The 15,022-nt window shown below is 36.5% G+C and overlaps 1 protein-coding gene and 1 pseudogene across 2 annotated transcripts; both read right to left on the bottom strand.

Moving 5' to 3' along the window:
- Positions 1-1,201: 1,201 nt before the first annotated feature.
- Positions 1,202-5,491, bottom strand: LOC132151810 (SERPINE1 mRNA-binding protein 1-like). Of its 2 annotated transcripts, none has more exons than XM_059560190.1 (8): positions 5,132-5,491; positions 3,761-3,944; positions 3,250-3,390; positions 3,093-3,164; positions 2,920-2,994; positions 2,486-2,657; positions 1,929-2,114; positions 1,202-1,460 (listed from the first exon to the last, which is right to left on the bottom strand). In XM_059560190.1, exons 1-8 carry the CDS (start codon positions 5,382-5,384, stop codon positions 1,401-1,403), a joined length of 1,143 nt encoding a protein of 380 aa, XP_059416173.1. In that variant the 5' UTR covers positions 5,385-5,491; the 3' UTR covers positions 1,202-1,400. The 2 variants fall into 2 exon arrangements, with proteins under 2 accessions (XP_059416173.1, XP_059416175.1); XM_059560192.1 differs by having other exon boundaries at positions 3,093-3,161.
- Positions 5,492-8,128: 2,637 nt separating this feature from the next.
- On the bottom strand, positions 8,129-13,276 carry LOC132151811 (3-keto-steroid reductase/17-beta-hydroxysteroid dehydrogenase 7-like; annotated as a pseudogene).
- Between the last annotated feature and the right edge of the window lie 1,746 nt (positions 13,277-15,022).

Raw genomic sequence — 15,022 nt, 5'->3', positions numbered from 1 at the left:
TTAACATCAATGCATCACTTACTAACATGAACGAACACTGAACAATTGTATTTTATCAACTTTAACCAAGATGCAAAAAAAAAAATTAATCTCATTGTTCATGTTAGCTAATGCTTCAACTTAAATGTTAACAACTGGGACCTCATTGTTATTTACAAGCCAAACTCCATCTCAGAGATCATTTCAACCAATATTGCACCATAGCATAAGACACCCTATACTGTTAATAACAAGACTAGGATCACTACTTTTTTTTTTTTTTTTTAAACTCAAGACTTTAAAATGTAACTGACAAGCATCAGATAAGATCAAGTTGGAAGCAATTTCATCTTTGAAGTTAAATTCCACACAACTCTGTATGAATCGATCATCTTTTAATTATTGACAGAGGTCTAATAGCAGGGTACGAATTCACACATTATCGTAGCACTCAGCTGTTCCACACTGAACAGGATGGTGTTTCTTTCAGATCAATTATGCAGTAAAGCTGTTGTAAACGCAATGGGGAAAAAATTAAATAATTTCTTAAAGGATTTATCCATAACCTAGCCTATCCAACCGATCCATAACCTCATTTCTCAGTTAACAGGAGTGGGGTGTGTAAACTTGCTTCTTGCATTTACACTGGAGCTTTGCGTAACAAGATACTATCCTGAGTTACTGGAGTCAATGGTATAAATATACCATTTAGAACTTTACAGTGGTCATTTAATAAAAGACACTTTGTGGCGAATGCAACAATCATCTGAACTATATCTTGGATAAGTTATTAATCATAAATTGAACATGTAATTAAAATGATTTCAGATTGTTTCAAGGCCTGCTTTCAGCGAATCGAGATGTTTAATAAAATAAAGAGCAGTACCAAAATGCTCTGTAACTTCCCCTAGTTATGCAGTAACCTCTACAAATTAAAATAATTAACTTGTAGATCTTATTCCTGAAGTGGCTGCCTTGTTTTGAGGCATTTGTGTGTAAAAAGCGATCTAGCTACGGGACACCATAAGATAAACTAGTGTGCTCTTCACACCTATTTTTGGAAACGCATATTTTCAAGCAACAATACAAAAAGTATCCATGAACAATGCATAAGAGAGAGAAAAAAAAAAAAGAAACGCTGTATGAAAACATCCCTGCTACCTTATTTCTAAATACAAAACCTCAACCAATAATTTGCTTCAGAATAGCAAGAAGTCCGTCCTTTGTTTTTTTTTTTTTTGGTTTTTTATTTTTCCACCTTTTTTTTCTAAAACAAGTAAAATCAGTCCTCAGGGGTGAATGGCATGATGACGGTCTTCCATCATTTCATCTGCTGACGGATCCGTTTGCATGCAAGCCTCGTAGACAGGAACCCGTTGAGGAGTTATCCTCCTGGGTGAGCGGAGCGCTGTCTGGGCAGCTTAAGCCAGGGCTGGGAAAGCCTCTGGGTCGTCCACATTAGGGACAGACACTCCACCGGCCTAAAAGATGCAGATACAAGAAAAGCAGCCCATTTGAGTCAAATTGTTTTTGGTTTTGGTTAATCTTTGAGATTATCTAGCAATAATACTTTACATGTACTTCATGTTTTTTTCCCCAAGCAGCCATGGACATCATGGTAAGATTTCTGTTTTTAAATGAGGTCTTGATTTGCTCACCAAGGCTGCATTTATTTGAACCACTGTGCTGCTTAATATCTCTGGAAACTCCACTATCACTTTTGATAAACTAAATGTGTCCTTGCTGACTACTGACCCCAAACTGTCAACAATATGGTGTCAGCCAAATGTTTACAACCAATTAGAAATCATGATCACGAATCAGGTGTGCGTAACTCTATAAATAAGGTTGTGATGAGAACATCCATCTTTGGACAGATGGGCAAACTTTTCCACAGTCGTACAAATACATATGCATACCTGCAGATCAAATACACAAAGAGACTGTACCTTGTCTGGCCTGCGTTCGCGAGGTGGCCTGGTAGCAGTGGCCCCACGGCCTCCCCTTCCACCTCGGGGTCCTCCACGACCACGTCCTGGGCGACCCAGGTCACCAAAATTAATCTCCAGCTGGGATGTAATGTCATTCGCAGGCTTGCGGGATTGGTGATCTCCAGAGGCATCATCAGCAGAGGACTGCGGGAAAGTGAATATGTATATATGATATAATACTGTCCTTTTCTAATAAACTTACATTTTAGTTCAACATCCAAACAACTCAAGCTGTTCATTTATCAACTGGGTTGAAAAGGACATGATTTCTCAATAATGCAGGCTGAAGGCTTACGTGTTTTAAAAACACTGGTGTTGTGCTTTTAGAGTAATGATGTCATATGAAATGGACAGCAATCAGATTCCTCAAGCACACTTCCATGCTGCTTACAAGTACATATAAAAACGTAACTCGTCTTGGGGAATGGTAGGGATGCAGCACAGTTTTCCATTTAGCATGAAACAAAAAATGGACACTATGAACCACAAAACTCAAATGTTGTCATTTTTCTTACATCCTCAGCCTTAGACTTGTGCAGAACGTATCCTTTGTTCCAATCAGCTCCTTCGTTGGCCTTACGAATGTTGAATTCTACTTTGGCTCTCTCTTTATCCTGCTGGGCTTTCCATTCATCCAGAGTCATCTCCTTAGGACCTTCTTCTTTAGCGTCCTCAACCTCATTCTCCCTGTGGAAACATCAACAACAAAACAAACCTAAAATTGCTGCATCTAGTTAGTTAATGCATGAAAAAAAAATTGTCCTTTCAATAACTCTTAAAGATTGTTAATGTATTGTGCTTTTAATAAAGCCATCATGCTTTAATCAAGTACAATGTTACACCCTGTATGTTTTCTTTTTATTATAGGTGGAAACATAAGCTAATAGTGCTGGCAGTAAATGGCAAAGAATGACTCAGCAGTGCTAATTTAGAGCTGAAGTGTACACACTTGTTCTCTGAGTCATTAGGTGGGTGCTCCTCTCCTTCAGGGGTGTCCTCAGTGACATTTGACTGGTCAAGCTCACTGTAAAAAGAAATGTATCCAATTTCACAAAACATACTGAACCAAAATGCCTCTAACTGACCAGTATGTGAATCAAACTCATCTGCTGCTCCACTGACCTCAACTCATCCTTAACAGTCCCCCAGTTATGAGATCCACTCCCTCCACGTTTTTCCTCTGCTTTCAGGCTGCTGAAACAAAAATTAACACTTAGCTTTGATATGTCACATGGGCAGCATTACAGGTGGAGTCAACATGTGGATGCAAATGACTTACGATCGGTCGCTGCCACTGTGTCGGTCAAATTCGCGTTTGCCGCGCGAGTCAAAGCCGTCAGTCCTGCCAACACCTCTGCCCCGGCCTCCGCGCCCTCCTCTGGCACCTCCACGACCCCGGAACGGCCTGTCACTGACAGACCTGAAGAGGAGAGATAATACAGCAGTTAGATGTCAGCCATTTCTGCTGAAATTACCTACATTTGGATCTTGCTAAGAATGTATTAAGTTCCTTTAAAGGTTTAAGTGGATTACCAAAGAGAAGTCGGGTGTTTTAACTAAGAGTTTACGAAACATTGTGTTAAAAAATATTTTTTTCAAAATGAAACATACGCACAGATGAATTGTTCCCAATAAGATCTACAACATGGATATGGAAAACAGACAATTTTCATGTCATGCCAAATTCAAAAGATCAGAAATAAAAATAAAAAATAAAGCATTAAAATGGAATTAAATGTTTTCAATGTAAAACTATGTATTACCAGAAAAACAAAGGTTAATTGACTCACTTCTCCACTGAGAATTCTCCGCCCTCAGCAGGTTTTTCATCAGTGGGTTTGTCAAAGCGTCGTTCACGTGGAGGCCTCCTGTCAGGCCGTCTGTCAGCTGGTGGTCGACCCTCCCCCTGACCTCCCTGCTGCTGGAATCCTGTTGGACCCTGCTGCTCCGGCCGGCGGCCCATCTTCTTCATGCCTGCAAAACAGACACACAAGTGTTTCAACTACACTGATTCCAACAAGTATCATAGACAAGAATGATGAATGAATTACAAAAAAAAAAGAGAAAAAAAGGGCATAGTCTTGATCTGAATTAAATAACTTGAATGTGCTCAAGTACAAAAATTGTCATTAAGCATGACAATTGGTGGGGGGGGGGGATGTCATTCTTCAAATGTTTTAAACATGCAGATGTTAATAAATTACATTTCCAGCAAACTATCCTTATTTATATATAAAAATGGACACTAATAAAATCCTCTTAAAAGAGCGATGTAAATACATATTATGCCATTACTTCTTTAGTTTAACTTAACTGCTTAAAAATGTTTCTGTTTTTCTTATTTACTAGCACAGATGTCCACTGTGTTTTATTACTTTTCACACTAGTAAATCAATACACTCGCGTTTTGGGTCTCGATAATAATGGTTTGTTCCTCTTGACTGATCCCACCCACCACGTACCGAAATAGACGGTCGCGCGGCACAACAGCTGATCACGCGCCCGTCGTCCTGCCCGCGCACGCGCACCTGTTCACGAGCCTGCTGCTTCCTCTCATCCAGATCAGTCAGGGACACGGACACCCAATAAAAAAAATAACCTGACAACCCTACCTCCTACACTGTCCCGGCTGTCAAAAATTTAAAGCACCCAATGAAGTTAAAACCCGGCGTCAAGCAAATAACAATAGGAGGCTTTTCAATGGGAGTGTCACGACTGAGGACCGACTCTTGCCTCAAACACGAGGTTGGAACTGCACTGCAGCTCGAGCGTTATTAAAAAGCCACGAGATAACGGACTGTACATTCGGAAACTATCAATAAGACGTTCCTTTTATTATTGAATGGGATAATTTTACTAGCTGTAGAGTTAAATGCACTAATATACCAGTCATTTAACAAACAAGCCGATGGTTATCAATAGGCCTGCAGTTCATAAAGAACCCAGAAAATAATGATAGCAACAGGTTCAACTGCGTGCGTCACATAGAAATGATGTATGGCGCGAAAAGCACTTTTGCTGAAAGCACTGGAAGTTTTTCAGATGTCAGGCAGTCAACAACAGTGATGTGCGTGACCTCATGGCCTTTAGTAGCGTCTTTTGCAGACTGCTCACTTAGGAAAGTGTGACCAAATGACGAGTTTAACGCAAGCGATATTTACCATCTTTCTTAAGGGGAACGGGAGCTTGTGTCTCTTCCTTCTCGGAAACTTGTGTTTTCTTTTCTTTCTGTGACTCCTTCTTGGGCTGCTTTGTAGCCTGCGCGGCGGTCTTGGCGGCACCAGGAGCGGTCGCGTCCATCTTCTTCTTTTCTGCCTGCTTCAAAACATCAAACGGATCGTCTTCATCATCAAATAGCTGGTCGAACCGATTGGTTACGACACAGCCGAACTCTTCTTGCAGTTGTCCGGGCATGATGGCCCCCTTTCAGCAGGATTCTCCTCCGATTCTACGGGGCCTGAGCGAGCACTTCGCTGATAGATGCCACAAGATGGCTGGAAAAGACTCACGCTTCTCTTCCGGCGAAAAAAGACATCCGGGACTCTGACCGCAAAGTCGTGTGGGACATGTAGTCGCACAACATACGAGAGAGAGAGACTGAGACTGAGACTGTTATTTGCTGAATTGGCTTTTGTACATTGTAGAACATTATATAAAGATCTATAAATCTAAACAGAATTTTTCACTTTATTTTAAGTGCAAAAAGTTAGCTATAGATAGGCCTAGCTGTAATTTTTTAAAACTTAAAATAGAAGATTAAAAAAGATTTACCCCCTAATACCCCTTGCGGCCCCCGAGGGACAATAAGTTAGGTCTTCTAAACAGCTGGAAATAGCTTTGGATACTGGAGTATCCTCATCAAAGCAATCATTCGGCAATCTTTGTGTTGAAAATGTGCCATGTCTCAAGTTAATTATTAGATGCGAAGCTTAAATTCTCTGGAAGTTTATTTCTAGATCTATAGAAATGTCTGAATAGGGTAGGCTTAAATAGATCATGTTATTGTTATAGGATTTGTCTACCAGGTGAACAATGTAATTATATATTTTATTTAATACTTTCAAATTATTTTTATGTAGCTTATGCATTTTTATTGTTTTACCCTTTTCCCAGACCCACACTGTTAATCTTAAAATAGCACCATCTGTCATCATTTACTCACTTTTACGTCATCATAAACCTGTCAAACAGTGTTGGCTACCACTGACTTGTTTTTAGGATTCTTCTTTTACACGGAAGTCACACATTTTTGGTTGGGTTGCGTAAGGGTGTGTTCACTGTTCACACTTAGGTTTGGTACCCTACGATTAAAACATTGGTGCGATCACTTTGAGCTGTTTATTTTTAATCAGTGTGAACAAACCTTGGTGCGCACCAAACAAGCTTCCAAATTAACTTTTGCTTCGGTTTGACAGAAATAATAGAACACAAAAACCAATGAACAATTTGTCAATAACCCCTGATGTGTGTGAAAAAATCTAAATAATTATCCCTTGTGAACATAATTAAGTGTGTCATGCAAGATATTCATAAAGTTATTTGATTTACTTATCATCCTTATATCAAGCTAAACCAAGAAGTCAATTGATAAAATACACCAAAAATGCCCAATAACCATAATTACCACAATATGAGAACTGAGACCGTTAATGTTCATAGCCTATTTTATGACAGTGAAGTATGCCTATATTATTGTTAGCGGTCAAATTATAGCCTATACTAGTAGGCTAGTTTGAAAATAGTTTTTTTATAACAGTTTATTTTCTCTACAGAGCCAAACGTGCCATATCCCGTTAAAATCAGGGTACAATATTTACATACTAATTTCCTCTGGAAATTAGCGGAAGTGCGTTACTTGAACTGTCATAATGAAGGCAGGAGCAATGATGCACAGGAGCACAGGAACTGAGGGCTGAAGACGACTGTGATTCATTGACATTCAGCGAAATAGACTTATGTAGCTAAAGCGTTTTTCCGCGCGCGAGGATGCCGAATGTGGTGACGGAAGCGATGATTGAGTCTTATGCGCTCATGATTTTGGTGATGTCAGCGTTTTTTGTGTACTTTTGTGGCATGGTTTGGGCATTCTGCAACCCTAAGCTTAGTGGCTATGCTGAAGAAACAGAGTGCGACACGAACAGTTTTTCACAAGTCCGTCTGCAACAAATCTTTGCGGATCCTGAAGATGTGGAAACTACTCAGTCGGCACATACACATTTAACCAGAGCCGAGTGTCTGGATCAATCGGCACACAGTTACATCGCTTCATCCTATATTGTGGACTAATATTGTTAAATATAAATAAAACATCACAAAATATGCTCCATCTTCATTCATAGTAATTTACCCGAACATCTCTCTGCGTACAGTAACCAGAGGACACAACCTCAAGACTAAGGTAAGACTAGTCTGACGTCGTATTAACTGGGACTAGAAATCGAGAAACTTATTTGCAAAACATTCAGTCAAGTTGGTTTCACCATTAAAAGTTTTTTTTTCTTATTTATTTTTTATTAACACAGGGAAGTGCATCTTTATGATCTTCGTCACCATAGCGACACATCAATATCTGCAATCTCCCTACATTGCAAGCTCTCATCCAGAAAATTATAATCGTTTTTTTGTGTTATGTATATTAATGCTGTATGTATAGTTAAATAAATTGTTACGACGGCACTTCGTATTACTTTTTTGCATTATATTTGTCCTTTGAGAGCTAACACAGAAAAAATGTCTCAGTTGCACACCCATAGGCCTGTCTGTCACATATGTACTGACAGTGTATCAGCTGAATGAGTTTAAAACATTTTTTTGTAGGAAGAGATTTGTAAAAGACTGACAGATTTGTGGTCCCATTGTTTATCAGAGTCCGAGACTGCTGACCTTAATTATTTGTTAAAAACCATTTTCCTTGGAATGCACCGCTGCAAAACCAATATAAATTGCACAATAATTATAAGTAGCTCAAACAGTAGAGCATGATGATAGCAAAGCCAGGGTCATAGCAGTGTAAGATAACATAGTTGGGTAAACTTCTATAGAAGTGAATTGGATTTTATTTGATTTTTTTAAAGAAGTGAGACTGATAATGGCAGTCATAAGAGAGAACGATGCCAAATTTACGTCACTCCCATAGAGACTGAATTAGTAAACCCCTCTCATTAGCATTAACTATTTTTCTGTAATTTGATGCAAATGTAATACAATACAAATGTAGTTTTATACATGTACATACATCACAGTCACACCTTTGTGAAAAGGGTCTATTGCATACAAGTACTTTTTGTAAATACAAGCTAAAATCATAAGTGAAGAACATGATGTGGTTCACAGCCATGCTAGATTATCATAATTATTTCATATAAAGTGTTTCTGAAGATCTTCATGAGGTGTTCATCTATTACATAGATAAGATTTCAAGATGGAAATGTGTTAAAAGGCAATAGAATGCATGAGGTTTGGTGTCCATATTTAGTTTTTTGTTTTTATATCTAGATCCTCATCTCTCAGTTTCTTCCGCACTGTATCCTCAAGTTCTAATAACTTCACATAGAGGGCCTCTGACATATTTTCATCAATATCCATCTGTAAACACACAAAAAGCAGTTAAACGATGGACAGTATCAGTTTTTAATATTATAAACAAGTTCAACAGCTGAGAAACATGAAAGTCCATGCATTCCCTTGCAGAACTAACCGAATCACAAAGTATATATAAACCCTACAGACTTTAATTTGCAATATAAAATTGGATTTAAAATAGACCAAAACAGGCATGAAAAATAGATGAGTAAGGGAACCTGATTGTCAGTTCTGACCTTGTGTGGCTGAGTGTAATTGTTTCCAAGCCCAGAGGTCAAACTGTGGTATTTGGCATTGGGGTCCAGTGACTCAGGTTTCTGCATGAACAGCCAAAACTGTGTAATAAAAAACAATAGATGAAAACTGAGACTAGGAGAAATCAATGAGGCCCAGACAACTGTGAATGAAATGAGTCATTTCTCCAAATGACATGCAATACTAAGCTTCAAAAGCTATTAGAATCAAAGTGGTTCCACATCTTGACTTAATTTTTCCATTTCTTTGTACTATGAAACATTTGCCGTTTCACTATCATACAATTCAGTAGTTCTATGAAGTGATTCAATAAACTGTAATAATTATTCATGGTTAAACTTGATGATTCTATGAACATTTGTGGTAGTGGTGGTCAGTGTTGGGGGTAACGCATTACTAGTAACTCGAGTTACCTAATCAGATTATTTTTTACAAGTACCTAGTAAAGTTACGCATTACTTTTTAATTTACAAGAAAATTCTGAGTTACTTTTTCAAAAAACTAAAGTAACTACTACTTACTTTTTCAAAAAAGTAACGCCAGTTACTTTGTTTTCCCATTTATTGACTGACAAGTCTCCTGTCCCCATATTGGGAGAAATTGGAAGTTCAGAGGCGTTGTGTGCGCTTTGTGAACATGATGTTACTGTAGCTCTAGACTAAATGTGAATGTGTATTAATTCATCCCAAAAAAAACAAAAACAGATTTAGTATTCATCAAAATGAATTAAAATGGTGAAATGCAAACCCAGAATATGATGCAAACCTGCAATAATTAAATATGCTAACACAAATTTATCTAATCCCATTTTTTTAACTAATGTCTTTGCTGCTGACCTTTGATGATCCAGTAAGCAAAAATTACTTTAGTTAAACTAACAATTGTGCTTCAATGTTTTTTTTTATTGCTGAAGAGTGTTGAACCTTCTTCTCCTGTGTTCTACAGTACAGACGTGAATTTGCTTTTCCTTCAGCCTGAGGTTTATTCATTACATTTTTTGGTGTGAAAGGGCTTTTACATTTGCTATAAATATCTTTTTTAAAAATAAACTTCTTATATTAAAAATAATCTAGCCCTTCTCATATTTAAAAAGTAACGTAACACATTACCTTTTATTAAAAAGTTACTAAGTAACATAATTTGTTACTTTTTTAAGGAGTAACGCAATATTGTAATGCATTACTTTTAAAAGTAATTTTCCCCAACACTGGTGGTAGTGGTACGTACCAAAGCCTCTGCTCCATTGTAAGGTGAGAGGGTAAAAGTGTTGGTGAATATCCTTATCTGATGATACAGGACAGGACATTAACACAATGTTAGATTTGGGTGACTTTCATATTATTGTGTTGATATACATAAGGTAAAGTAAATTGAGGACCTACAAGCCACATTATTGGCATGATGAGAATCCAGAAGAATGATGGTAGAATGCCAAAGGTGAGGTTAGTCATGACCAGACCAGGACAGATCACTGATGAGTACAAACCCTGTTAACAGATGACTAGTATTCATGACAAATTCACAATTATGATAATCATGATAATCATGGTATAAAACAAGTCATGCAGTAACCATTTTCTTTAGGGAACTGTGAAGTTACCCGGTTGTTGTAGTGACAGTTTAGGGCTAAGCGAAGTAGATCAGATGCATATTTTGAGGAGCTGTAGGGCTCACAGCCTTTCTGATGCTATATATCATCTACACTAAAAGAAAATTCCTGGGCATTACTGGTGGATGTCCAGATCACTAGAGAATTGTGGTCCATCTGACACAGTAAGGGATCCAGTTCCTTCACCTATCACAGAAGCAAAAGATTTAGTTGGATCCGGGAAAAAACTGTCTAATTTCTAAAAAGAATGACAAAATACTGTTTGGAATACTGTTTGGCTGCACTGGTAATCCTGCCCTAAACTATCACTATTAGTTGAACCATAAAAAAAGACTTTGCCATGAACAACAAGACAAGGTAGAACAGTTATTTTAACAGTTTAAAATATTCCGATATGATGCTCAAGAAACATAATCATTTTATTATCAATGGTGAAAACAGTTGTGTCGCTTATGTATTTATTTTGGAAAATGTGACAATGTTTTTCTGGATTCTTTGATGTATATTAAGCATATTACATTTTCTGAACAACATTTATTCTTCTGTTACATTATAAATATCTTTACATATTTGTATACATTTAATGAAAATTTGGCTAAAAGTACTACTTTCTCATAAACCCCATCCCCCCACCTAAAAATAAATAAATTAATTAATTAATAAAAAAGATTTTAAGTTTGTGGTTTGAGAGAGAAGCAGAGGACAACTTGACTAGAAATACAAGCCTCACTCCTCCTCACTCTGTGCAATCCCAACAGAAAATTGATACGTCTCGTCTGGTCAACTTGAGCCACAATAACACGACTGAACAATGAAACGAACAGTGCTGCCCGACTTCCAGCACTGATGACCAAATGCCTTAGTGCAAAAGAATGAGCTCTCCAATTAGCAAACGAAAACACTTCACAAAGAAGCACAGGGCTGCTATTTGAGGACTCAAAATAGCTTCAGCACTACAGCCTTTCAGATGAATTATTGATCGAGACAGCTGCCAGGGAACAAGTTGCTGGCAACATTGAAATGAATCCTGTGGCATTTATGGGTGAAATAATGTTCTAGGAGATCTTTTTGAGGAAGATGATTTGGTTGATAGTGTAACATGAAAAATACAGAAATTGTATCGTGTTCTACCACAGCTATGTAAATAACTGTATATAAATAACGGCAAAAAAATACCAGTTTGTTATTATTATTATTTTTTATGTGTGGTCACAGAAACACATTCAGTTTTTCTAGCCCATCAATGTACCAGAAGGAAATGACCAAATAGATTAGTGACAAACACTTCCTGCAAACCAATGGCTGTGACCTTATCTCCCTGGGTATATACTATGCTATACAATCAGTAGCATTCAAAGCAGTAATTGGTGCACAAGAAACATTTCTTATTATCATCAATGTTGAAAACAGTTGTACTCGGTAAACATTTAAAAAAAAAATTATTTAAAGAATATAATGTTCAAACAGTAAAATTATATGTGTATTCACTGTCACTTTAGGTTAATTATATGCATCTTTGCTGGATAAATTGATAAACATTTCAAAACTTTTAAACATGCAGTGTAAATAGAAAGAAATACTGTACCTAGAAAACAGGCCTTTATAAGAGGCTTTGTGATCTACTCTGGGATTAGGTATGATTCCAGCATTGAGATACAGATAATCTAATCTGTTGTACCTGTTCAAAAAAAAAACAAAAACAAAAAAAAACAGTTTTTACACGTGTAAGTTAAATAACTTTTTAATGTTCATTCAACATTATATTACATATAACGTTTATTTAGCATTATACTTTAAACAGATCTGGGGTTTTAAATGGGCCGGTCACATCAAACCAAGTTCACAGTGTCTAGTGACTCCTAATCTGCTCCTAACTGTATAAATACATGAAAGAAAATTCAAAAGTACTTAAATTATTATTTACATATAAGTGCAGATTTCGGGTTCTGGCATGGATACTACATTAGTGAAAGTTCTGCAGCTCATGCTTACTAACTGTGGTGGTGTAATAATTTTTAATATGTACAATTAGATTTCAGTGGTGTAATAATTTTTAATATGTACAATTAGATTTCAGGAAAAAAATATATATTTTCAGATGTACAGTGCAGTGCAGTATTTTTTATTTTTCTTTCAACATCAACTTAATTTAAGTCTGTTCCTCACATAAAACTATGATATGGCTTCAAAAGACTTGGATTATAGTGTGGAGTCATGTGGATTACTTTTATGGTGCTTTTTAGAGTTTGGCATCTTTATGCGTATGAAAGGCATAAAGTCCATTAATATTAGTGTATTTTGGTAAACAGAAACTGGGATGTCTTACATCTGCTTGAACTCCTCAGCAGCCCTGAGCACAGAGCGCATGTTGGCCACATCGAAACTGCAGCGGAGTAGCTTGAGTTTGAGACACTAGAAGAGCCTGTCGAGCAGCCTCAGCTCTCTGCATGTTCCTGCAGGCCAGACAGAGCTGCAGCTGGGCATCCAGGCTTAGTAGACGCTCACACAGGGCAAGCCCAATACCACTGAATGCACATAAACACACACACACACACACATGCAAACAGGGTTATATGGAGTGAGCATTACATGCAGAGAAAAAGAGACATTGTGCACCATGTTTTCTCTACTAACTTACTGGTTAAGAACTCATTTGCCGAATATTTTCTATCTTTCTAAGATGTATTTTTGTTATTTTAAAACAGAAACATTATGGAAAAATAATCTTAAAGTTGTCACTACAGTGATAACAGAATGACGTTTAAAACAGTGACGTGAAACTACTAAGTATACACAGTTTCGTTACCTGTTTGCACCGGTTAACAGCACTACTTTCTTCATCCTATCTTTACATTCATACAATATATGATGTGCTACCTGTAATACTGTACTTTCCCTTCGCAACCGGTTCTAACGTTGTATTTCACCAGTGTCTGTGTACGGATGGAGTTTGCACAGCCGCCGTGGTCACACTTCTATCGGCCAATCAGCTGTTTCCTTTCTGTGACGTGCCATCTACTCTGACCAATCCAGACTTAGCCACGGTCAGACCAGGCTAATAAAAAAAAGTAAAGCAAAAGTAGAAAATGGTCAGTTTTAAGATTCAGTTCATATTTATTCGACTGAAAACCAATGCACGAAAGAACGATTTAAAAAGCAAATATTAGAGTACACACGTTAAAATGAATGTCTTGATGCATTCTAACCTGTACTCCAATTCAATGTCCAATTCACGTAACGTTATACAAATAACAAACACACATGTTATTACTGTGAAAGTATGAAATTGTGCTTTTATAGTTATACAATTTCTAGACAAGAAGTTTAAAGGTTCATCAATTTATTATTTTATGTACAGTTTCCTTACATAGCTATACAATAGGCTGATAATGGAAAATTAGGACTAATTAAAAATACAGCACAAAGCATTAGGTTAGAAAGGATAAGAATCACTTTAAGGAAATTTTGCTATGAATAAAAAAATTCCAGTTTTTCCACGAATTGTGATGAGCCATTGTCAATGTACAGAATATGAAAATTATAAATTTCCTCACAAAGATTTTTTATAAAGTGGAATGTTTTTGTAAACAAACTCAAAGCCTCATAAAGGGCTGTTACTGTTTTATATGTTTATGTTTTGAAGGACAAACATTTAATGTAACATTTCATAATTAAAGCATATCTATAAAGCAACTTCATCAGTCATGTCAAGAATACTCAAATTAATTTATACTTACAGCAAAAATACTTCCAAACCCACAACCAAAACACTTCTTATAGACTGGCAGATATCTTAACCAACCCCGAAAGGTGTACAAATGTAAAAAAAATATGGTCATATACAATGAACCTTACAAAAAAAAAAAAAAAAAGTACGCCAGTTAATTACAAAACAGATTTCCAAGTATCCCATTTGCAGCACTTTTCACATGCCAACACATCACAACTTACTGTAAACCATCATAGTGCAACTATTCAATACAAATCCAGTATTTATCCCACACTTTAGCAATTCAGCACCACCTAGAATATACTGTATACTGTAAATAGCTTTAAAATGAGCTTATTTTAATATTTTTTTACAGATAAACAAAATTAGCTGGTGATAATAAATGTACGTACTACCCCATTCTGCCTAATTTGAGATGAGATGAAAACATAGGACAAATGCAATGTAAATGTGAAATTATCATTAAGTAACATATCTGATTTCTTCCAACTTCATGCAAATATTGTAAGAGACTTCTGTAAAAGAATTATGGGTTTCTTAGCTCATTATGCTGAAAGTTTCTTGATGCAAAAGTTGTTTTAAGCAAAATAAAAAAAATAAGAGCACAAATGAAATGGACTTAAATAACCAAGATTCTTTAAACAATACAACATAAAGAAAAGCAAACACTTACATAACGCAGTACGCTTAAATATTAACACAATATATAGGTAGTTGCAGAATAACACTAATATATTTTTTACATTTACAATTTTAAGTGAATCGTTCTGATTTAGAATTTGAAATTCTGTGACAACCAGATAAATTGGCTTTCTGTTAATCCACTTGTTTGAAAGTGGTCTTTGCAGTTTACTACAAAGACCAAATTAAATATGT

This window comes from Carassius carassius, chromosome 10 (assembly GCF_963082965.1).
Source record: "Carassius carassius chromosome 10, fCarCar2.1, whole genome shotgun sequence".
NCBI lineage: Eukaryota > Metazoa > Chordata > Actinopteri > Cypriniformes > Cyprinidae > Carassius > Carassius carassius.
Note: the sequence above shows the minus strand (reverse complement) of the source record. Positions and strands in the feature narration are given on the sequence as shown.

Coding starts and splice junctions, on each gene's coding strand:
- LOC132151810 (XM_059560190.1), bottom strand. CDS start 5,384: ATGCCCGGACAACTGCAAGAAGAGTTCGGCTGTGTCGTAACCAATCGG. Junction 3,391..3,760: donor GGAGAATTCTCAGTGGAGAA/GTGAGTCAATTA, acceptor TCTCCTCTTCAG/GTCTGTCAGTGACAGGCCGT. Junction 2,658..2,919: donor CCTAATGACTCAGAGAACAA/GTGTGTACACTT, acceptor ATGTTTCCACAG/GGAGAATGAGGTTGAGGACG.